We start from the raw sequence: 24,036 nt of genomic DNA on the forward strand, positions 1-24,036 counted from the left end.
CAGACAAGCTGGGCTCCTCCTATCCCACCCTGGCCCACACTGTCTGTGGGCAGGCAGGCACCTCCTGACTGCTACCACACCCCTGCGCTGGGCAACAGCCTTGTCATGAAGCGTGGGAAGTTTGGGAAAGCAAGAAAGTTCCAGGAGAGGTTGGAACGATCAAGTCTATTCACAGCACACTCAATAATGGGCTCCTCATCGAACCCCCAGCCGGAAACTGCCCTATGGAGTGACGAGCCAGCTGAGTGCCTGGCTGACTGAGGCCCTGGGACGGCCTCCCCAGTTTGATCTCGGCTCTCCTGGCCACTGGACAGCCAACTTCTGCCATACCCTCCCCCACTCAGGCATCACTCTCCTACCCAGGGTGTCTGCCCCTCAAAATCTCTGTTCACCGGGAGCCTATCCAGATTTTGAAGTCCTGAAGATCACCTCCTCTTTAAAGCCTATCTGGATTCACCCCATATTTGCCATCAGAACACTGCACTCAGCAAATAGCCATCAAATGACCGACTCCCCTCCAGACAGCTACCCAAGCCCACCTACACTTGTCCAGCCGTGGGACATGGACAGTCTTTACTTATCTCAAGTTCTCTCCCCCTGGATATCAATAATAGCAGCAGCTCACATTTCTTAAGTGGTTTCTCTGTACCAGGCACTGTGCTTAGTGCTTTACACACATTCTCTCTCGTCTTCATGCTAAGCCTGTCAGGTAATAGTATCGTCTCTATTTTGCAGGTGAAGAAACTGAGGCCCAGAGAGGTTAAGCAACTTGCCCCAAGTCTCACAGCTCTAGGTGGTGGCCCAGGATCGGAACCCCAACAGTATGACTCTAGAGCTATGCTCCTAACTACAAGTCTGCGTGACCTTTGGGGTGCGGGCTTCTCCGCGCTATGCCTGGCTCAGCCATACACAGGGGGGCTTTACACATGCCAGCTTTCTGCATTCCCAGGGCACAGCCTGGCCAGGCGTGGATCAGTGCAGTCATTCCACAACTTTCAGATCACCTACTGTGAGCCCTCAGGGAGTAGACTTGAACCAAACCAGCTCTGTGCCTGGGGACACTGTAATTGTGACCTGTAATAGGGGACCTTGTGATTGTGCAGAGAAGTACAGAGAAATCATATTTGTTGAAGCAACAATATTGATACCATATCTGCTTTGGCAAGTCTGAGAATTTCCTTAGAAAAAGCAGAGAAACAGGAACTTAAGACCCCAACTTGTTAGATAACAGCTAATCTCTGAATACAGAAGCCAACTAAACCAGGTGTCATGACACACTCTCACTAGCTTCCGAGGGACCACGATCGATTTAACTGAACAGCACGGCTGGAAGAAACACCCTCCTAACAAAAAGCAACTGAGGAATCTGAGGTTCAGAGTCAAAAGATTTCTTGCCTGCGGGCACCTGTCACGGGCACCCATGGCTCCTGCTCTCCCATCCCGTCCTCTCCAAGGCCCTGGGACTGGGATTGGAACCTGGCAAAAAGGCTTGCAAGCCATCGGGTCCTTAAGAAGAAACCGAGCAGCAAGGGTTGAGGTCCGTGCCCACAGTGACTGCAAGTTTTCAAGTCTTCACAGTGGAGACGGAGCTCCAGCTCTTACCTTCAGGGAGAGTGGAACTGTCCTGGGAAAGCTGCACTCGAGAGGCCAGGATTTCTTTCCCAGGCGACACAGGCCCAGCTCCAGCTCAGCCCTGCCCCGGAAGGACCGGGAGTTTAAAAGGCAGCAGCCCTCCACCTGGGGCCACACCCGGGAAGGCTGACTTCACCAGGGAACCCGTTGGACGGGACTGTCTGCAGCCTGGCGCCTCTCCCTCAGGGCCCCACCCAGCCCCCAGAATGAGTGTGGGAGCCAGGGGGAAGAGGCTAGCGCCTCTCCTGCTGAGGCCAGCTAGGCCTGGGTCCCCCAGGGCCCGCCCCAGCCTGGGCTGGGTCTGAAGCAGCTGCTTCCTGCTTTGCCTTTTTCTTTCACTTTGGTTTTTAACCCCCGAGTGAAACTACAGACTGGGACGCTGCGGGAAAGACAGTGCGAGTTAAGACCCCGGAGGGTTGAAAACCTGGCTTCTAATCCCGGTAAGGCTGCTGACAAACTGGGAAACTTGGGATGAGGCCCTCAACTCTAGGCCTCAGTTTCCCCATTGATAACATGAGCTGAAGGAACTAGGCTAGTGATTTTAAATGTCATTTTAAACTTGAAAAACAATAGAACTTCCCTTTCCTCATCCCTACTACCACTGAAGACTGAAAAAGGAGCTGGAGAATGATCCACAGAGGACCAAATAGGGCCTTCCTGGTGGCTGAGAGAAGGAGGCAAAACTCTGGCTGCAGTGTGGAGATCCCCCTGCTCTCCCTGACACCTCTCCTCTCCTCTCCTCCACCTGTCATCTGAACACCTCTTATCATGAGCAGCCCAGGAGTTCCAGAAACCTGGGGCAGAGTCAATTCAGGAAGCCCCCAGGCACCAGCCTGAGCAAGAGGAGATAGTGCCAGCCGGAGGGCTGACCAGGCCATCTGCTCAGAGTGACAGCAGCCCATCAAGGATTGGTCCAAACTTCAGACTCTGCTGACCCCAGGGTGCTGGCACAGTGTCCACCAACTAAGACCACTCGAATCTGTTTTATGGTGTTTTGTGGTGTTTTATGGTGTTTTCCCACTGGCTGGTTTAGCAAATCTTCTCACCAGCTTGGTGACATGAGAAAGGCAGGGATGAACCTCCCTACCTTTCAGATGAGTAAAACTGAGGCTCAGAGAAGGGCAGGGACATAGTGGCCAAGCCAGCGCCGGGATTCAGGAGCTCAGTAAATATTTGCTGGACGAAAGAGCTCACCAGCCCAGCCGTTGCCAAGCAGGTGCAGCAAATGCCAACTTCAGGAAGGATACAGGTGGGAGGAGGGACGCCTCTCCCTGGAGACCGAGTCACAAACAGGTCCCAAGGTACCTGGGGCAGAGTCTCCTTCTCCCCAATCCTGGCTCCACTCCTGCTGCGCCCTTCAGCCCATTTCTTCCCTTCATTCCTTGCTTCCTCCAACTGTACTGTCTGGAGATACCGCAGTGGTTGAGGAAGGCTGAGTGACACCAGCCAACCCCTTTCCCCTCCCTGGGCTGGGTGAGAATAGGGATTCTTAACCATGGAAATGAATTTGAATTCAGGGGTGGGGACAGGGTGCTTTTAAAAATATCCACTGTCAGAATGAAAAGGAGGAAATTTGAAAATATTCAACAAAGTGTGAGGTGCACAGACCCCTCGAAACAGCAATTCCATTTGCAGGAATGGCTCCCACAACTGCACACACATATGGACAGGTGGGGAAGGGCGCTCGCTGAAGCACTGTACATAGCAGCAAGACTGGGAACAACCTAAATACACTTGAGTAGAGGGCTAGACAAACAACTGGCGGTCCATCCATTTGATGGACTGTCACACAGTTTAGCAAAAAGAGACCACGGATCTGTGTGCATCCACAGGGAATAACCTACAACAGAGACAGACTTGTGTGAAGAAGGCACAGAAGAGCAGGCAGTGGGCAGAGACCATGCCACCATTTGTATAATAAAAAGGGATGTTAGTGACATAGCTGCCTGCGTATACAGAGTATTTCTGGAAGGAAACATCAAGACTGTTCACAGTGGTTATCTAGGAGCCTAGGTGAGAGACACTCATTTTTCACTGGGCACTTTTTTCTACAAAGTCTGAAATATTTAACCACATACATGTATTGCTTGTTCAATAAAAATACACTTTTTACACACAAAATTAACTTCAGCAAAATGTATCCCGAGAAGCCTCCCTCTAGCATCAGACTCCCTGGGGGCAGGGCCCAGGCCCCTGGCTTTTGGAGGCTCCTCAAAGGTCAGGCCTTGTGGAACAGGTGGTCAGCCTCTGCGAGCAGCCAGGGGCCAGCCTGGGCACTGTGGGGCTCTGGGCAAGGGAGCGAATATCAGGGAAGACTCAGGAAACACTTGGCCTTAAGGCATAGAAAGGATTTGAAGAGGGTTTTGAATATGGAACAGGTACAAATGGGTGGAGGGGGCTCCTACCGGAAGCGCTGGGGAAAGACAGAGTCAGACTGGCAAGATAGAGAAAAAGGAAGGACTGTCTCTCAATATGTGATCCTAGCAAGTTCCTTCTCCTCCCACGCTTGGCTCCCACTCATGGAAGTGAGGGGGCTGGGCCAGAGTCCTCTGCAGACCCGATATCCTAGGATCTGCCTTTATTTTAACTCATTTAATATTAAAGTAGGCAGGGAGGGTCCCCAGCTCTGCACATGGCCACAGGGCTCCACATCTGTGCAGACTGTAATCAAATATTTGGAGGCGGCGGGAAATTCAGGCCAGGATCTGAGGGACAGCAGCCCTTGGGCGACGTCCCCTGGGGGAGAGGGAGCAGATGGCCTTCTGTTGAGATGCCCTTCCTCACCTTCTTGTTAATAATTAAGTCATTGCTGAAGACTTCTTTTGTCACTTTTGAAGTTCAGTTTGCAGAGACCTGCTGTCTTGGCATGCTTTCGCCCGCTCTAGGCTGAGGACTGGCACGCTGCAACAGTCTAGATCTAAGCCACAGACCCCACGTATAGGCCGGTGTCTGGGATGGGAAGAGCGCTGGAGGGGATCCTGGCCCTCGATGATACTGTGGGCTCTGAGAGGTCAGAAACTAAGTCTCTAAGACAGCTCTGCTCGCCGCTGTACCCCCAGGGACAGCTCACTGCTGAGTACACAGCAGGCACTTAATAAATATTTGCTGAATAAATGAGCAGCTCAGCCAGTGAATTCCAGAGTGACCTTGGTCAAGACATTCACTGGAAAACAAGGATGACAAGAATAGCAATGACTTCCCCGGGTTGTATAAGGATCCACTGAGATAAGGTGCAGAAAAGTGCTTTGCAAATTAAAAATAAGCTAAACAAATTTGAAGGATCCAGAACCCATGTACTGAAAACAAAATAAAATGAATATACAGGAGAAGGATCAAATTTATGAGAAAGCATTTGGTAAATGGCAAAGCGTTAATCAAATGAATCATTACAATGGAAAAGGACAGCACGGGTTGCTCTAGTCCACTGTTCCAAAGAAGCACAAAAATCCCCCATCAAAAGCTTTGTCCAGATTTTGGTATGAAAAACATGGGTGCAGTTACAATAGTACCTGCATACAGCTGGGCTCAGAGAGTATTCGCCAAGGTAGACTGGCATGTGGATCCTGGGGGTGATGACTGGAGGCAAAGGAGGAATGGGGTGAGGTGAGCATGGAGGCGACGCCTACCGTGTGATTGCCTCACAACCTGAGGCTGAGCCCCTGCTCGGAGGGCACAGAGAATGGCCAAACCTTCAGTTTCCTAGCTGCCCACTGGACCAACCATTGCTGCCTCTTACGGTAGCTGCTCGTTAAGTACCCATCCCCTCCCCTTCCCTGTCCAATGGGTATCCCTGGCTACAGTCTGGGAAATGGGAACTGGGCTCCATCACCTGGCTCTCCTGTGTGGAGGGCACCTTGGGACAAGTCCTTTCCTGCCTTTGTGGGTGACTAAGCCTCTGGCTGGGCTAGGGAACACCCTCTCTGATGGGGGTTGGCTAAAAATCCCAATGGGCCCACATACCAACTATTGGACCAGACACATATGAGGCTCAACTCTGGAGGCTGCTCACAGCCTGGCCAGTAAAATTGCTGATGTGAAGGCCCCTCACTTCCCTGACTCTCCACCTTGAAGAAATTCTAAGTTGGCACCCAGCCCTGCCTTTCCAGATCTTTAGAAAGCAGAGTTTGTGGGCTTTAGGGGATGTATTTGTGTGCCCCAATTCAAGGGGCAAAAAGGCTCAGATTCCTGGGACCCTGACAGGAGTTTCCTTTCCAAGAAGCAGGGCCAGAGTTTGCAGACAGTCAGCCTTGGGTCTGAGCCACACTTTCCTTATCTGTAAAGTCCCCCTGCCTCAGGCTTGTTGTAAGGATTTCGGGAGAGCACCTGTGGAGGCCCTGGCACAGAGCCTGGCATACAGCAGGTGTACAAGCAATGTGCTTAGACTATTATTTCTTGCCCCAAGTCAGCAACACCAAACAACTTCTCTCTGGCCCCCCCGTTGAGCTCTCCTCAGGGAGCACAACAACCTCTGTCATCCCAATTGGCCCTTCCCACCCCCATGGGCTCCACCCGAACCTCACCCTCTTCTGTCATCTGGATGCCTGGAAAGTTTCCTCCCTGTCCTGTAGTCAATTTCATTCATTACAATTCATCCAGCCTGATTCATCTTCTTGAAAAAAATCCTCTAGTTGTACTACCCCTCCTCTGAAACCTTCCATGACTCCCCAAAGCCTCTGTTTTTCAGCTGATGCTCAACCAACGCTGCCTACAACCTCCTGGTCCCTCCCAGATTTTTTACTCAGAGCCCTGACGCATCAGCAAAACAAGTCTCCTCACTGGTTTCCTAAATATGTGTTTACCTTCCAGCCCCCTTACCTCTAACTGCGTAAACCATTCCCTGGGATGTCAGCCCCCCCTCTTTGAATCCAGTCCCCCATCAAGAGGACTCTTGTTTCCTCTGGCTCACGCTCACTTCTTCCTTCTCAGACAATGCTTTTCCTCAGCACACGCTTAATTACAGACTGTCACACAGTCTCTCATTATTGTAGCTTTGTCTCTCTTGTCAGACAGTAAGTTCTCAGGGCGGGCAGTGGCCCTGTCTGTTCTTTCCATCCTTTGAGAGCCTGGCCAGGACTAGGAGGGCAGACCCCTGCTCAGAAAGTGTCTTCCAAGCCCAGTTTGGCTCTAGGCTGAGCCGAGTCTAGCTCCGACCACTTGGGACCACTTCTCTTGATCTTGTCCTGTCAGGAAACTGTTCACTGGCCACACCAGACCTTGGTGCTCTGCTCTCCACTGGGCCAGTGATTTACAGAAATGAAGGAAACCTGGGTGATGAGGCAGGGCTATGGCTCTTGCCTGGCCCTGGCATGGTCTTGCTCTGGGATCCTAGACACATCTCTGTCTGCCCCCAACCTGGGCCAGTTTCCTTATTGTGAAATAAGAAACAATAGTCTTTTAGCACTAGAATATGGCTTTTACTTGTCTTTAAGGTAGCCTTGTTTCCCAGGAGTGGGTGGGTGAGAAACCAGCTGATTCCAACACAGGCTGAGGAAGGGGAGGCAGACACAGCCAGGACTGGACAACCTGGAGCCTCAGCGGCACCCACACTGCACACCTCATCAACCTCATTCAATTGCTGCTGACAACTGGACTGCATCCCTGCTCAGGTATTCAATCCGATAGACCTCACCCTGGCCAGGTCTGACTATCTGCTGCCAGGGCTAAGCAGGGGAAGGGTCACTTGCTTTTGGAAACAACCAATCCTGCCAAAACAAAGACAATAACCAGAGGCCAGTTTCCTCAGCTGTAAGCTGGGGATCATATTGGTACGGCATCAAAGGATTGCTGCAATAATACAGTGAGGTGATGCTTAGCACAGTCCCTCATACCCAGTGAACAGCAGTGTAGCCGACAGGTTCCCATTTCTTGAGGGGCCTTTACCACATGAGTTCTCATCCTCATAGCAACCTGTGAGGTAGGTATTTCCACCCCAATTTGACAAGGAAGAAAACCGAGGCACAGAAAGTTGACCACTCCAAGGTCACACAGCAGGCAAGCCCAGCTGTAATAGAAACACAGGAAACTCTCAGTTCAGCTTTTCCCAGACTGTGGCCCACAGGCTCTCAGTGCAGACCCCTCTGGAAGGCTGGTTTAAAATGATTCTTGCCCTCAGACCTGCCAAATGAGGATCTTTGGGGATGCAACTCAGGAACATGAACTTGATAAAGATGAGGAACCTAAATTGGACACATGAGGAAATTGATGCACAGAGGTAAAGTGACCTGTGAAGGTCACACTTTTAGTAAGTGTGGATCTGGGACTGAATTCACAGTCTGACTCCAAAAGCAGCAGACACTTCCTGGGGGAGGTGGCATTTGACAATGTGGGCCTTGAAGGGGAGAGCACCATAGGGGGGGAGGGTACAGCACAGATAAAGGCTTAGAGCAAGAAAGGCCAGGCCAATAGCTGCTCAATGTGGCTTGTGCTTCCAGATCCTTGGGGAATGAAAAAATACATAGGGGCCACCACTGTAGCCTCCTGGTTTCCCAGGAGCCCAGGGAGACATTCCTGAGCTCATCTGAGCTCTGGGAGGAAAGCCTGTGGTGTTTTCTACAACCAGCACGCTCTGGCAGTGGCCCTCTGGGTGTGTCTGGTTGGTTGCTGCTCAGGATGAGAAAGCCAGGGAAGTTGGTGACTCAGTCCCCACCCAGCCTCCAGCTAGTCCCTTTTAAATATGAGATGAGCTCAGAGGCTGGGGAAATGTGAAGCAAATCCTCCTTGCAGAACAGATGCCAGACCCAGAGAAGGTGCCCTGAGGGGTAGGCTACCAGGCAGAAACAATGTGGATCAATGCTGTGGGCTGTGGGTGAAGAAAAGAGGCTTGGGCTCAAGCCTGCTTCCTTCCACACTGCCATGCTGTGGAAGCCTGAGCAGGTCCCCGTTCCTCTCTGGGCCCCCTATTCTTCATTCACCTATGAAATGGAGAACTCCTCAGGCTTCTGACTTCCTCCCAGGACTGTTGTGAGGAACAATGGTCAGGAAAGAGCCTGGCAGATTATACAAAGCCTCACACAGCCAGTGAGAGATCAGAGGATTACTCTTATTTATTAGAACAGACAGAAGGTGCTTTCCAAGTTACCTGAACCCCAACCACAGGGGGTGGGGGGAGAGGCTGGGCCCCATCTTGTTCCCACAAAAAGGGATGTGATTCAGATATTAGGTGAAAGTTCATGTTTATTAAGTGCCTACTGTGTAGTAGGTGTTTCATATGTATATATATATAATCTCAATCCTCACCACAATCCTACAGTGTAAATATGATAATCTTGAGTCCAGATAAGGAAACTGAAGCTCAAAGAAAGTAACTTGACCAAGATTACACAGGCAGTGAGTGATGGAGACTGATTAAAACCACGTGTTTGTGGCTCTAAAATTGACGCTATTTCTACTCTCTGGAAAACTGTGTACAGGTACACCTCATTTTATTGCACTTCACAGATGTTATGCTTTTTACAATTGAACACAAGACCCTCCCCCAACAAAAAGATTATGACTATCTTTACTGCAATGGTCTGCAATTGAACCCACAATACCCAAGGTAGCCTGGATAAGAGGCAGAAGCACATGCCTGGTATAGAGGCCCAGATCAATTACTGCCTTCTCTTGGTTTCCTTTCTGATCCAGACAGAACCTCTCTCCTATGAAACCCACAGCACATCCTCAGCACCCATCTGGGAGCAGTCGGCCCATTCTCCTTACTCTGTGATCAAGCACATTTGTGACAGGTAAGATGAGATGCAGGTACAAATAGGTGACCTTTGAGTTATCTTAGAATCCTTAAATGTCAGAGCTGGAAGCAACTAAGAGACCACGTCCAACTCCCTCATTTTTCAGAAGGAAAATTAAGAGAGGAGGACTGTTGTCTAAAGTCACACAGCATCTTAGCATTAGAGCCAGGAACAGAGCCTTGGCATTCTGCCTCACGGAATTTCTTTCGGAATTCCATGATTTCAGAACCAGTCTTAGGACAAGGATTATTATCCCCGTTTTACAGGCAGGGAAGCTGAAGGCCAGAGGAAAGTGGCCTTCCTGAGAGTGCATGAGATATGGATGGGGACCAGAACTCTCATCCCTCATGTCTAGGCCAGGAACCAAGCGCCCTCTTCTCCCCGCTGCAAGTAGTCTGTGGAGTGTGCCGAGCACAGGCCCACAGTGAAAGGTCAATGGGTGTTACCAATTGTCATTACACAACCGTGGGCAGGTGGCACCAGCCTGACAGTGACCTCCTCAGAGGCAGTGCCATGGAACAGGACCCAGGAGTCCTGGCTTGATCCTCTAGGGGTCCCTGGCCCTGCTGGGCCTCGTCCATTAGACAAAGGGGCTACAAGAGCTGACCTCATCTCCTGCTCCAAAGTTCTGGGACATCCCAGGCTTCCTGACAACAGACCCCAGCTATCTACAGAGCCTCTCTCGACGGGGGTCTTTGTTTCCCCACTCTATAAGGAAGCAGGAAAAACAGCCAGAGCTTACAGCTACAAAATGACTATTCCCAAATGCCACTGGCCAAGCAGGGCCCACCCTTAAACAATAATGGGACGGAACATGGAAAATCCAGCTGTCTCCCAGCACAGACATCCAGCTGGGCACACCTGCCTATCTTTACAAACGAACAAAGAGCAACCCGGAATCAGGGTATAAACAAGGGACAGCCTATCTCCTGTCCTATCTGCAGGGCAGGTGTATTCCTGAATAAGATGGCAATGGAGTGGATGGTACAGAACTCTGGATGGGCATTCCTGGGTCCGCTCTCTGTCCCAGCTCTGCCAAGAACTAGCTGTGTACTCTGGGGAAGCTGCTTTTTCTTTGTGGGGCTCAGTTTAGACAGGGTGACAGTTCACAAAGCATAGCTACAGATGTTTCATTTGATCAAGACAACCTTAGGCGGCTGGCACAATTATCCCCTTTTTACAGATGGGGAAACTGAGGCTTGGAGAGGTCGAGTCTCACTCAAGGTCACACAGCTTGAAGCTGGCAGAACCAAGGCCCCAGAGTTCTTGTACTACCAAACCCAATATTCAAGGGTGATTAGATGACGAACGCCTTTCCCCTCCTCCTCACGGAGAGTTTCAACCACACCAGGGCAGCACAGATCCCTGTTCACCTGCCCAGTCTGGTGGCCTGCAAAGTTCTGGTCACAAACCCCCACTGCCCAGCTGCCTAGGAGGCCACAGCTCCTTACAAAATTTCATTACTCAAGTTGACAAGAACGCAGCCCCCACCCTCGGCTGGGTCTAAATAAGCGCCCAAGTGATATCACATCCTGCCGGCTCCAAAATAGCCCAGGCCTGCCCACCAGCGATCATAAAGTGCCAGGCCATGCAGGGCCAAGCGGGCAGGGAGGCCCAGCCCGTGGCACCCTCCACACACTCAAGCAACCAAAGCAGAAGCCTCAGAGCAGTTAGGCCCCCCACTCCCACCTCTGCCAGACGGCCTGGCCCCTCCCTCCTTGCCCCCTTCCTTGGGAGGCCCAGAGCCCCCCTGCCCCAGTGCCAGCCCTCGCCCCAGCGCCAACCCCACGGAGCCTTGGCCGCGGCCAGCCTGCGGGCGGACTCCGGCCCGACCCGGACACCCCACCACTCACATTGCTTCAAGAGCTCCAGACACAAAGCCATGAGGGCCGGATGGGGGTCAGAGACCCAGAGACCGGCAAAGACAGAAAGGGGGAAAGGGAGAGACACGGGTGCAGAAAGAAGGGGAGACAGGGAGCTGGGGCAGAGAAAGCGAGGGGATCAAGAGCTCTGGGCAAAGGAGCAGGTTCAAAAAGGGGCCTTCAGCGCAAGAGACAGCGAGTGGTGAGACCACCGAGACAGATGTGGGGGCAGACAGAAGCAGGGAGAGCAAAGCAGGGGACCCGACCCAGAGAAATGGGAGCGGGGTACGCAGAGGCCTGGGAGAGAACAAGGAGAGACAGCGACAGGGGACAAACCTAGGGAAGGGAGGGGCGGTGAAGTCGGGGACCTGGGCAGCTTTTGGGGGTCCCAAGGAGAGAGACCCCAAGGGATCTCGGAGGTCCCAGCGTATGGGGGAGACACCAAAAGAGGGAAAATCCTGAGGAAATGAGGGCTAAGAGGAGGCAAGACTCCAGGGGTTGGGGGGTGCAGATGGAAGGGAAAGCACCCAAAGGATGTGCGGGAAGCTCAAAGGGGCGCCCTGGGGGTGTGGAGGGTGTTTTGAAGGAAAAGCCCCAAAGATGTGGGGATGCTCTGAGGGGAGTCCTGACGAATGGGGGCGCTCAGAAGGGGAGGCTCTGAGGGATGAGAAGAGAGCGCTGAAGGGGACCTGAGATCCGGGAGTGAGGGAGGGGCTGCGAGGCAGCGCGAGGGCAGAGACAAAGAGACAGCGAGCCAGGGAGAGACAAAGCGAGCAGAGCGGGGAGACGGGCCCGAGGGCTGGCGGCCGGATAGAGGGACGGAAATGCGAGCGGGCGGGTGGACGGACGGACGGACAGACGGGGAGGAGGGCGGGGGCAGGGCCGGGCGGGGGCGGCGCCCGTCTCCTCGCGGGGCCGCGGCTGCTCCGGGCGGCGCTGGGCGGGCCCCGGGCGTCCGGGCTGAGGAGGCGGCGGCGACGACGTGGACCGGACAGACGGACGGAGTGACGGACCGGCTGGCGGCAGCTGCGGCCAGCGGCGGGCACTCACCCTCCTCCCTCACGCGGCCCGGCCCGAGGCTCCGGTTTTGTACGCCCGAGGGGCGGGGCCTCTGAGTTAAAGCCCCGCGTCGGCCCCGCCCCGCCCCGCCCCCCGCGTCAGCCGCGCTCGCGCGTCGCCCAGGACTCTGGGGGCTAGCGGGGGCGCGCGCAGACCGCTCGGCACGTGGCCCGTCGCGCGCCCGGGGCTGGGCTGGTACGCACGCGCGCGGGGCGCTCAGCCCAAGTCGACCGACCGTGAGAGGGAGCGCGCCCCCACGTCGGCACCGGGAGCTCCGCCCCTCACGCTGCCCCGCCAAACCAGTTCCAGCTGGAATGGGACGCATGCTCAGTGCGGGAGGCGGATCGGGAGAGTTCGGATCGGGAGAGTTTGCCCGGGTTTACCACTGCGACGTGTCGCCGCTACTGGGAGAAACCGAGGCTCAGAGCCAGCAGCCTGAGGTGGTCTTTCCACCCCTGTACGGTAAAATTAGACCTCAAGTACTACCGATTCTATGTCCTAAGTGTTTTTAGTTGTTCCCGCTGCTCCATCCTCACTTTGCCTTTCTCATCTGTAGTCCTCCAGGTTGGGTTCGAATCGCAGCTCAGCCTCTGGAGGGCTGTGTGACCTTGGATGCTCATTTAACCTCCCTGAGCCTTCGTTTCCTCCTTGGCAAAATAAACCCAGCACACCTACGGTGCCCTGGAGGGCAAGTGCAGTAGTAGGTGCTGCCTAACTTCATAAATCATTTTCTTCTAGCCTCATGGCCCTGCCAGTACCCAGTTTCTCCCCTGCGAGTTACCTCCTCCTCACAGACCCGGCCCAGAGTTGTTTCCTTGCGGGCCTCATCCCCCAGGCCGCACTACAGTAGGTCTGCCATCCACAGACCCAGCTCCTGCACCCCAACCTGTCTTGCTGTGTGGCCTAGGCACCTCCCTTCCCTTCTCTCTGCATCTCTTTTCCAAATGGAACATGGGGGAAAAAATCTTAACTGAAGATGATAATGTTTCTGAAACCACTCGTGACTTTTGCATAAAGGCCTAATAATAATAATAACAAAGGCAACTGAGGGTTATTGGGCCAATTTGATGCCAGGCGCAGCCCTAAGACCGAAAATATTAGCTCACTTCGTCCTAGTACCAGTCACTATGCTACACCTGTTACTATTCACTTAGTGTTTAAATTGAGGTACTTAGAAAAATTCATGAAGCCCACACACATGAGCCTGACTCTGGCTTGCTCTGCCCCAGCCCCACTGGCCCCTGCTCCTCTTCCGACACACCAGGCACCCTCCTACCTCAGGCCTTTGTACCACTCCCCCCCCCCCCCCCCCCCCCCCCCCCCCCCCCCCCCCCCCCCCCCCCCCCCCCCCCCCCCCCCCCCCCCCCCCCCCGCTTGGCATACATCCCCAGCACAACTGGTTCCCTCACTTCAAGTCTGCTCAAACATCTTTCTCAATGTCCTACCCTAGTTACCCCTGTTTATGCTACAATACCCCTCCCCTCACCCTACCAGCGCTCCCAGGACTCCTTACCCTACATGCTACTTCCCAAGAAACTCCATACTTACTTGTGTTACTCATGCTTATGGTTTTGTCTGCCTCTCCCCTCATCCCCATGTACTTTGAGGAAGGGGTTTCTGTTTTCACCTACGTGACTGGTGCCTAGAGCTCAGCATGGCCCATTGTGGGCGATCAATAAGCATGTATTTAGTAAATGGTCTGTCTGATTGCAAGGCTTGTGTCCTTAATGACCACACCGTAGGGCCTCCAAGGTTGGATTTAAACAGGTTAGTTTCTCCTCGTTTGCTGTGATTTCTCTACCCCTCAAGTAGTGTAAGGAATGCCTCTGTCTTGTCCGAGACTTTCAAACCTGGGGGTCCTGGCCTACCCATCAGTCCTCAAACCCAATCACTATTTCTGCCAGAAGGCTCAATGGGTCTGAAAATGGGATTTAGAAGAGTGGCGATCCATGCAGTGAGCATACAGTAGATAATTAACCAGGACTGTCCTCGTCCGAGGCCTACTGGAGCCCGGAGAGGAAGCTGCTTGTGCCCAGTGCCCTCTGTGGAGAGTGCCTATTTCAGCATTAGGGATTCCAGCTCCTTATCATGCACCCTGGGAAGACCTCCTAGATCTTCCCATTACTCTCAGACCTTGTGGCCCCCGCCCAGACCTCACTGTGTCTTGCCTGGACCACTACACCAGCCTCCAATCCTTCCTGCCCCTGTTGCCACATAATTCTCCATGAAACTGTGACCATACTGCACCTCTTTACCAGGACCTTGGGTGGCTCCGCTGCACACACGATAATGGCAAACTCAGATCAGGCAGACCCAAGTGGAAAACAACTGCTTGACCTACTAACTGGGTGATCTTGACTTGACACTCACCTTTTCTCAGCTGCAGTGGCTGTGTAAAATCTCTGTAAACATGTATGTGCACGTGCGTATGTGAGAGGTTAATGGTTAAATCAGGAATGTCAGATATGGGCAACTATCCTGGCAGACATCACTAATCGATGGTGGCACACTTCTCTGATTAACTAAATCTCAGTCCTGAGCTCCATGGATCAGAGATGACACATGAATTGAAATCTATTTGCATCTTTGGAGGTGATGGTATTTGAGGTTGCTGTCAGCCCTGACACTGGGGATCGGAGTGTCCAATGTGACAAAGGCTGTGGTGTAATAACCAGAGATTGCGGAGGGCCTGGCCTGGGAGAGGGTTTGAGGACAGGCTGACTGGCGGGTTGACTACTTAACAGAATCTTGTCAGCCTCCCTTCTTGTGGCTATGGAGGCGGAGTGAATCAGAGGAGAAACTGGGAGAATTCTGGGGGAGTACAAAGGGGACAAGGAGGGGAGGACAAAGCATTTTGTGACTCAGAGAGGAGGTGTTCGAGGATCCCCAAACCCACGCCTCACAATATAGATAGAGAATTTGAGGCACAGGAAGGGGCCGGGACCCGCCCAGAGTGACACAACAGAGGTAAAACTAGAACACAGGGCCCCTCAGCAAGGGTGTTTCCCAGGCCAGGAATACCCAGCTCAGCCTAGAGCCGGAAGCACTGCCAGAGAGTGACCCCAGGTGACCCCTCTGTGTGTATGTACACACGTGTACACAGGTGCAGAGAATGCAGCTGGCAAGAATGAGGGTGTCCCCGCAGCAGCACCACGCTTGAGGTGATGTCACAACCTCCCTTGTGGCTCAGTGGGAGTGGGAGAGAGACGAGGCTGGGAGGGAGGAGGGCTGGAAGCTGTGAGGAAAGAAATGGAGAAAGGAGGAGGGGAGAAACGGCTACGGGGCACAGAAGGCTAAGATGGTGGAGAGAGAGATGGGAGGGTGGAGACGGGCAGATGGAAGAAAGGGATGGAGAAAGGGAGGAGGGAGAGGAGAATGAGCACACTGGGAGACGGGCAGAGGCAGAGAAGGGAGGGAGTGGGAGGCAGGGTTTTCTCTGTTCTTTCTCAGGCAGAGAGAGGAGGCAGGATGAGGCCGACTGAGGGGAGATGGCACCCCTGTAGCGCCTCCCAGGTAGGGCCTTTGACTGGCGAGGGGCATATATATGAGCAAAACTGCTGCTTCCCCCACTATCCCAGCTGGAGCTGACCCAGCCTGCCAGTCACCTGCCAGAGCTATTTCTGGAACGTGGAATCTGGGTCAGAAAGGGGGAGGGAAGGAGAGGGTGGCAGTGGCAGTACTGGCAGCTGGGAAGCTGGCCAGCTCTGAATGGGTGGGTGGGTGGGCACTCCATGCCCTGCCCATGGCCATTCCACGGGGCCCGCCTCTCCAGGCTCTCACTGCCTCCTTACCATCCCCCACACCTACCCGCCTGCCTGCATATGTGCCCATGTGAGAATGACAAAGAGCTTCCACTCCCCTAAGCAACTTGGGGGCTCAGAACAGCCCTAGGTGGTGGTGGTGGCAGCAGCGGCGGCGGCGGCGGCGGCCCAGACTGCTTACTCCTTGGGGGCAGATGCTGAGGAGAGCAGGCGCTTTGAGCAGGGTGACCTCTGTGGGGAGACTGGCTGAGTGAGGGTGTGCCTGGGTGCCGGTGTGTCTCCGCATGGAGGGAGGTGATTATGAGCCGGACTGCCATGTATGGTTGTGCAAGTTTTACACTGATTAAGGGCGCCATATGTGAGGGGGTGTGTCGATCACAACGAAGACATAATTGAATTATATATTTATTATGACAAATCTCTGGCAGATGGCAGTAAAGGACCTTACCCTAATGAAAATTGTACATCATGACAATTTTTCAAGAGAGAGGAGTTAAGTGTTTGGGCAGGGGGCACCCTTTCCTAACCCGACACAAAGGTACCAGCTGCAGCTCTGGGTACAGTTTTGAAAATCTGGTGGCTTTGGTTTTCCCCGTGAGGTAGATGAGTTTAGGAGCACGAGGGGATCAGAGAGGGGAGGGGAGAGCAGCAAGTATGTGCGTCACTGTGGAGACCTGGGGGGAGGGCTGACTGGGGGAACACGGGAAACTTTACGGTGGCTCCACTCTGCTAGAGGCAGGATTTCCTCACAGGTGTGGAGATGGCGTGAGCTTTGAAGGGGGACATGTGTGTGAGTGCATGTGCAGGTGTATGTAGAGATGCTGTGAACCTGTGAGAACATCAGTGTGCAGGCGTTTTTATGTATGTCATATATAGGTCTAAGGGGGCAAAACTTTATATAGTCTAAGTAGGTGCGTGTATGCACACATGCCTGGGTGGGTGTCCGATGTCACTATGATACTTTCTTGAGTGTTCTGGTTTGGGCTAAAGCCCCAACTGAGAATCACTGGAGGCCCACATCTCTCCTACATTTATAGCCAGAGGCTGGATCGTCCATGTGGATGTTGAGGTGGGGTTCGGTGCGGCGGGTGGGGGGGAGGGGTGTCTGTGACTGACTGAATTTTTGGCCTCAATTCCTAGTCTTTCCCTGAATTTATGCCCTTTGCCACGTAACTGTAGTTTCTCCCACAAAAGGTGGCATGTATTTCCTTGGACCTTGGCCTCATGTGCGTTCCTTTGACCAACCAAATGTGACAGAGAGATTTGAAATGTGCTTGCCAAGTGGGGTTTGCCCTCTTATACTTCTGCACCTCCATGAGAAGAGCATGCCCTGGCTAGGCCAGTGATTCCAGGAGCATCCTTTGGTTCCACGGGAGGATGTAGGACAAGCAGAGCAGAACCAGCCGACGTAAACATTCATGAATGAGAACAAATGTGTTATTGTGTACCACTGAAATTATGTGCCTGTTTGTTACACAGCATGATTGTGATAATAGCTGATGGATACTGAAATTGGTACCAAGAGTGGGATGTGTTAGCAACAAAAATATGTAGCATTAGGACCAAGTGGTGAGCAGTAGGTAAAATGTTATAGGAGGCTTGAAAAAAGGTGACCCATATCATGTAGAGATGAAATGCTTGGTAAAACTGTCAGTCTTCAACAGTAACTTGAAGAGAGCAAGTGGATCTGGGCAAGACAGTTTCCCAGCAAAATTCTGAAAGCCAAAGCTGGCTCCTGTGGGCTGCATTTGATAAGGACTACAAGAAAGTGAACTCATAAAAGAAATAGGGATTGTCACAGGGCAGAGAGTGTTTAGAAGAAATACAGAGGGCCCAGAACCTGCTGAGTTGGAAAATATATGTCAACTCCAGCTTCTCCTGCCAGTAAATCATTCTCAAATTAAGACAGATCAAACCAAGGTCATGGCTAGTTAAGATGCAGCATGTGGACCAGATCAAATCAAGGGTGTGGCTGTGTAACATCTTTTATTAATATTCTAAAATAATAAATTACCATCTAAGAGATGCTCTCAGCTGCTCTAAGGGCTTCCAGAAAGCTTAAAGGGCTTGGCCCCATAGAAGCCTGATGTACCCAAAGTAGTCATAATTGAATCTAGAGAGACTGGTATGACAAAAATAATTGTGGGTGTGGTTTTTGGCATATGGAGTTAAGTGGAATCAAATACATAGAAAACCCATAAAGTGTTTGAGGTAGGTGTGTAGCCAAAACTGCGATCAACTTAGGCCAAAGGGACTGAGACCATTCGGGATATAAAAAGATATTTGGGTCCCTAACTCTCTTCAGGGAGGAAGCAGGCTAAGAAAGCTGTTCAGCTGCCCAAAGGGCATATCCTTCACTGTTCTCTTCAGAAGTAGCGAAAAGACTACTAGAAAAGGAAGGGCTTTCAGAGAGCAGAGCCAAGAGCTCCAGAGAACAATGGATTAGGGGAATCAGCTCCAGGGAATAGAGCATGGAGCTAATCAAGGAATATTCCCTATCCTAGAGTATTTGCCCAACATTTGCCCAGAAGGACTTCAGAATTACCATGGATCGGTGTCTGGATTCCTTCTCTCTTTCTGAACAGGAATGTGAATTGCAGTTATCCTGTCCCTACTTCACCAATGTGTGCTGGATGTGTGTGGGGTGGGAGGTGGATGATTTTCTGTTTAGAATTTGGGTCACTCAGTCAGGAGTCATATCCAGACCTGATATAAATCATAAGATCTTATATTATGATTAGATGAGACTTTGGGGGTCTTGAGGATAAGCATATTTTCTGAATAAATGTGGCCAAGAGAATGGGCTGTGTTAGATTGAATTACCCTGATTCTTCACTCCTCCCTGTATCCACACCCCTTGCCATATAAATACAGTTTCTGACACAAAGGTGGGAGGGTACTTCTCCATCCCTTGTCGTTGAGCTCAGTCACATGACTTGTGTTAGCCAATAGGATTTTAGCAGATATTATGCAAGCAGGGGCCTTGAAATGTGCTTGTGTTGTTAGGCTTGCTCTCTTGTGCTTCTGCCATCACCATGAGAAGAACATGCCCTGGCTAGGCCACTGATCCTAGGAGGACCCTTCAGTCCCAGGAGGAAGATGAGAGACAATATGGAACACAGCTGTCCCAGCTGATTCACAAACTTGGGAGCAAGAAATAAATGTTAACTGTTGTCTTATGCCAATTTTGTGGTTGTTTGTTATGTGGCACTACTCTAGCAACAGCTGACCAATATAGGGACCTAAACAGTTCTGGGACATGTAGCCCAGTCTCATCCTCAGCCCATTCATGAGTGATTGGGGTTGGGGGAGATTGGTGAATGAGGGTTTATTTGAAGAAAATTGCTGGGGTGCTATGTCCCCCCCAGGCCCACCTCATGCTTAGAGAACTTCTCATGGGCCTGATGATGTGGGAAGTCTAATCCTTTAACCTGAGGCTCCTATGGGACATTAGAGGGCTGCCTGGGAGAACCTGGCAGGGATCCGCTAGATTTGGAGATCACAGAACCTGTGCCTCAACACCTGCTTGGAGACATCAAAAATGGAGAGGCTGGCAGGGCGCCCTGTATGTGGCAGCAGGTCTAGAAGGAAGGCTGTAGCCGACCAGGCCATACTTTCAGAGAGCCACAGGGCAAAGGCCTCATTTCACACAGATTCAGTGGGAGTCCAGGAAGAAAGTAGGGCCGGAGTTGTCATCAGTGGATTCTGCCCAAGACACCTACCTGCCTCGCAAGGCCAGGTTTCCTAGTAAAAAGAGTCTGCGTGGGGGGGGGGGAGGGGAAGGGGAAGGACACCAGGTGGAGGAGAAGAGGGGGAATAAGAACCAGTGGGCCGGAGGGAGGCTGCCCACGATGCCAGGAAAGAAGGTACCATGTGGGCCCGGCAGGATACGAAAAACTCCAAAACCACCACCTAGGAGAAAGAGCCAGCATGTGGCATCTGCATCGTACAGAAGGTCCTGATGCCAGACAACACCTGCACTAGCTACCTTCCCCTCCCACCTGGAGGGACCTGAAACAGCCACTCGTGAACACAGAACACAGAAGACACCAACCACCATGTCCAGCCCCAGTCAGGCCCTAGCTGCCGGTGCATGAGATTTGAGGAAGATGAGACTGAAGTTTTGAAATGAGACCAGACTGGACTCTCAATACCTGAAAACAAGACTGTTCCTTACAGTCTAAAAGTGACTGGAAAAGCTCAGGGCTCTGCCCAGCTATCACCAAGGGTTTGAAGACAACAGTGAAACAAAGTGGTTTCTTGCTCTACCGCCTGTAAACACCAGTTCATTCAGTCAATAAGCAGGTTTCCTGTTGTAGACTACCACAGGATTCAGGTTCATTTATGAACAGCAAACACCAGTTGAGCGCTTGAAACAGCTGTTTCTCTTCCTGCAATCCAACCCTAAGTGGCTTCCACGGTTAGGAAGCTCAGAGTCAAGTCTGAAACGAGTAATAACAGCTACCACTTGTCAGCTTTTACCATGTGCAAGGCCCCGCTAAACACTTCTATGCTCAGTCTAATTTCACCTTCCTAAGAGCCTCCTGTGGTCTGGCTTATGCCTCAATTTATTTATAGATGGGGAAATTGAGGCTCAGAGAGGAGAACCAGCTAGCCAGAGTAAGCTCAAAACTCTCTCTACGAAACCAGAAATTATGCTATGATTTTCCCTGATCTTCATGTTCTTGATTGTCATGGCTTGTTCTTATGACATAGGGTCCTTTTTACCCTCTGATTCTGCATGAGTTATCTTCAGAGGATTTTGAGCCAAGTATCAGGAAGGGTAGTTTGTCCCTGATTGTGACTATGAGAGAAACCTGCAAACTCACTCCTTTGAGAAGGCTCAATGTAGATTCCATCTTCTCCGCGCAGGCTCTGCGTTCCCTACAGGTTTCAGGCTTTCCCCACAGGTTTGCCTACGTGAACTAATCCAAACAGGTACCGGTAGGTAGGGCTTCAGTGAGCTCCGCCTACCAGCAGGGGTCAGCTCTGAGCCAGTGTCTGGACTGTCAGGGGCCACCAAGTACTATTCCACAAGCTGGAGCCTTCTCCATCCCCCTCACCTCGCCCACCAGTGCTGGCATCTGCAGCTGTGTCCCCATTGGAGCTCCAGTTTGCCAACTGGTGGGAAGTTCAGCCCCAAGGCCGCCTGCTTTTGCTCCTAACCATCCCTCCAGGCCTGGCCAGCCCACCACGGATTCCTCCTCAGCATTTCCCACTGCCTATTCCCTCCACCCTCAACAAAACAAAACAACACACCCTCCCCTCACCGCGGTACTCACTCGGAAGCGTGCGACTGTTGCTGAGGCTACTGGTGCTGGGCGGTGGGGAAAGGGACTGCAGGGACACACTGTCCTCCTCCTGCGAGCAGCCGGCCTGGATGGCGCGCAGGTAGCTGTGGCTGCGGGAGCGGAAGTAGCTCGGTAGAGGCAAGTCAAGTGCCTCCGCCGCTGCCGACTCTGCTTCGCTGCAGGCGGACTCGCAGGCCGCCTCGTACTGGTCGCTCAGATCTGCCTCCCGTACCTGTCCAGGCCAAGACAGGCGTCAGGGGCCAGCTTTGCCTCTTCTGGAGGGGCGGAGAACTTGGTGGTCGGTCCAGCTACAGGGCTGTTGAGTCTATGGGGCCGCAACTCAGCCCACCCTCTCCCTCCCAGCTCAGTCAGAGTATGGGATGGGCAAACGAAGTCCTTAGGAAATATACAGCCCCTCTCACCTCTCTGGGCTTCCCCTTTCCCATCTCTACAATGGAGAAACTATTCAGGACAGTTTATAGGATATTAACTAGATTACATGAACTAGATTTGTCTTGTGTGTCCACATTGATGGACTGGTAGATTTTGAGGTCATATTTGAGTTCAGCAGGAAAGAAGGCTAAAATCAGTAATGTCTGCCCTGAATGTTGGAATGGAGGGTGGCAGTAGATGTGCTAGATATTTACTGTCTTATCATTTATAGATATTTACCATCTATAAAATGGGGGCTAGTTACAGACCAAATTTTACAGGACGGTTGTCAAGATTGAGATAATTCATACCACATGCAGTGAGGGGAAGACATGAGCCAGGGGTACCCAGTGAGTAAGTGGTAGAGTCAGCACTCAGATGTGTGTTTAAAGAAGATGAACCTAGCCCTGGTATATAGAGGAGCTGCTGGGGAGGGAGTCAGGAATGGAGGCAGAGGCCAGAGGTGAAGCTGATGCAATAGTCTGATGAGAGAAGATAAGACTGGAATGAAGGTAGTGGCAGTGAGGATTGATTAGTGATTCCTGCCATGGGCAGTATGGTGAAAGTCGACATGCATGCTATTTGCCATCTCACATCTAGTTCAACCTCATTTAGATGGCTTCTAAATGTCTCTCCAGAGATGATCGTCCGAGAACCTACAAATCTGTAGCTTGGGGGTGTGAGCATAGAGGGGCCTCACCATACATACACTCTCTAAAGGTTCTGGAAGGGTCTGTCTGAGCCATGGCTCAGGCCATGTTTGTAATTGGGGATCACAGAGTATAAGTCGGCTGGCCAAAGATGGACACTGGGTGGAGGTCCTGGGGGAGATCTGGGCTACAGGGGAGGGGGCAGAAGTTGACTGAGCACCATGAGGAGGAAAAGACGGAGCTGGGCCTGGGGCCGGCTCTGCTCTAGACCAAGCTGTGTGACTGCAAGCCATCATTATCCTCTGGGGCAGTGTTTCCTCATCTAAATGACATGGAATGCCTGTGTACATGGAATGCTTGTCTGACACTTTATCAGGTAAAACGATGAGATGGATCATCATCCAATTTGGAGCATATGTTTGGAAAGGTTTAAATATGTGCTGTCCAATATGGTAGTAACTAACCATGTGTGGCTATTTGGGTTTAAATTAATTAAAATTTAAAAAGTCATTTCCTTCGTCACATTTCACCTGCTCATGCTACCTTATGGGACAGCGTGGATTACAAAACAATTCTATCATCGCAGAAAGTTCTACCGGATGTGCTGATAAATTAAAAGGCTGTGTGGCATATTCAAAATTCACTTGGAGGGGATATTAAAGAGATAGGTGTTTATCCTCCAAAGCTGCAACCTGAAGTATACTGAGGGGCCTTTGTAACTGCCAAGGGCAATGAGATCTTGCTTTGGGATTGCACAGTCATGGCATAGCTCTGGAGCTGGACTGCCAGGATTTCAACCATTTCCTCGCAATTGGATGTGGGTAAGTCACTTAACTGCTCTGTGCCTCAGTTTCCCTATCTATAAAATGGGGGCTAGATATAGACCACACTTTACAGGATTGTTATCAAGATTAAATAATTCATATCACATGCTTAGAATAGTATCTAGGAGGGAAAGCACCTGCTAACCTGTACCTATTATTACGGGCAGTTCCCTGGCGGTGACTGCAGAGATTTGTAAATGTTAAGATGCTCCCAAGCTCGGGGTGTGTGTGTGGCAGCTGGCCAGTGCTGCTGGTATGTGTATCACTGAGGACACACTGTGTGCAGGGTACTGGCCTGGGGGTTTGGTATGTGAACACATCACATCCTTACCATAAGCCTGTTGAAGTTAGAGGAAAAAGAGGTCACTGGGCCCACTGTGCACTCTCCAAAAACCTTCTGGAATAACGTGTTCAAGGGGAACTATGACATGGGGGTGGGGGGCACATCAGGCACCCACATCTGGCATCAGGAAATGTGAGGCTAGTCCTAGTTAGTTTTGCCCCCGTAGGACATGTAGCTTTGGACAAGTCCCTTGCCCACTCCTGGACACAATGAGGGGTTGAACTTAGGGCACCTTCCCTGCACCATTTTCTGGTCTTGGGGTTGGAACCTGGGAGGGAGGCGAGGGCCACTTCCAGGGGCAGGATGAATGAGAGCTCCTTTAGGGCAGCCAAACAGTACCAGGACTGGCACTGCCTCCATCCACTTTCATAAAATTGAAAAGTCTCTGCATTCATTCCAACATCATTAAAGGTCTTGTTGGAGACCCCAAAAAGAGAAAAGTCAGGGGATCTGGG

The 24,036-nt window shown here is 51.9% G+C and overlaps 1 protein-coding gene and 1 long non-coding RNA gene across 12 annotated transcripts in view; one reads left to right on the forward strand and one right to left on the reverse strand.

The window, feature by feature from the left end:
- The window catches only part of DLGAP4 (DLG associated protein 4), a 191,116-nt gene that overhangs the window by 49,794 nt on the left and 117,286 nt on the right, over window positions 1–24,036 (reverse strand). For 8 of the 10 annotated variants that reach the window (XM_033094265.1, XM_033094262.1, XM_033094261.1 and 5 more), the window contains one exon: window positions 21,324–21,564. In XM_033094265.1, coding sequence (XP_032950156.1) covers window positions 21,324–21,564 — 241 coding nt within the window. Of the gene's footprint in view, window positions 1–11,212; window positions 12,076–21,323; window positions 21,565–24,036 lie in introns of those variants that run through there. The other 2 variants (XM_033094268.1, XM_033094267.1) reach the window with 2 other exon arrangements.
- Window positions 1,607–19,220, forward strand: LOC117015643 (uncharacterized). Of its 2 annotated transcripts, XR_004421761.1 has the most exons (4): window positions 1,607–2,072; window positions 9,256–9,356; window positions 18,546–18,595; window positions 19,048–19,220. It is a non-coding gene; the product is annotated as an uncharacterized LOC117015643 (long non-coding RNA). The 2 variants fall into 2 exon arrangements; XR_004421760.1 differs by lacking the exons at window positions 1,607–2,072; window positions 9,256–9,356 and adding an exon at window positions 12,625–12,742.

This window comes from Rhinolophus ferrumequinum, chromosome 23, assembly GCF_004115265.2.
Source record: "Rhinolophus ferrumequinum isolate MPI-CBG mRhiFer1 chromosome 23, mRhiFer1_v1.p, whole genome shotgun sequence".
Lineage (NCBI taxonomy): Eukaryota > Metazoa > Chordata > Mammalia > Chiroptera > Rhinolophidae > Rhinolophus > Rhinolophus ferrumequinum.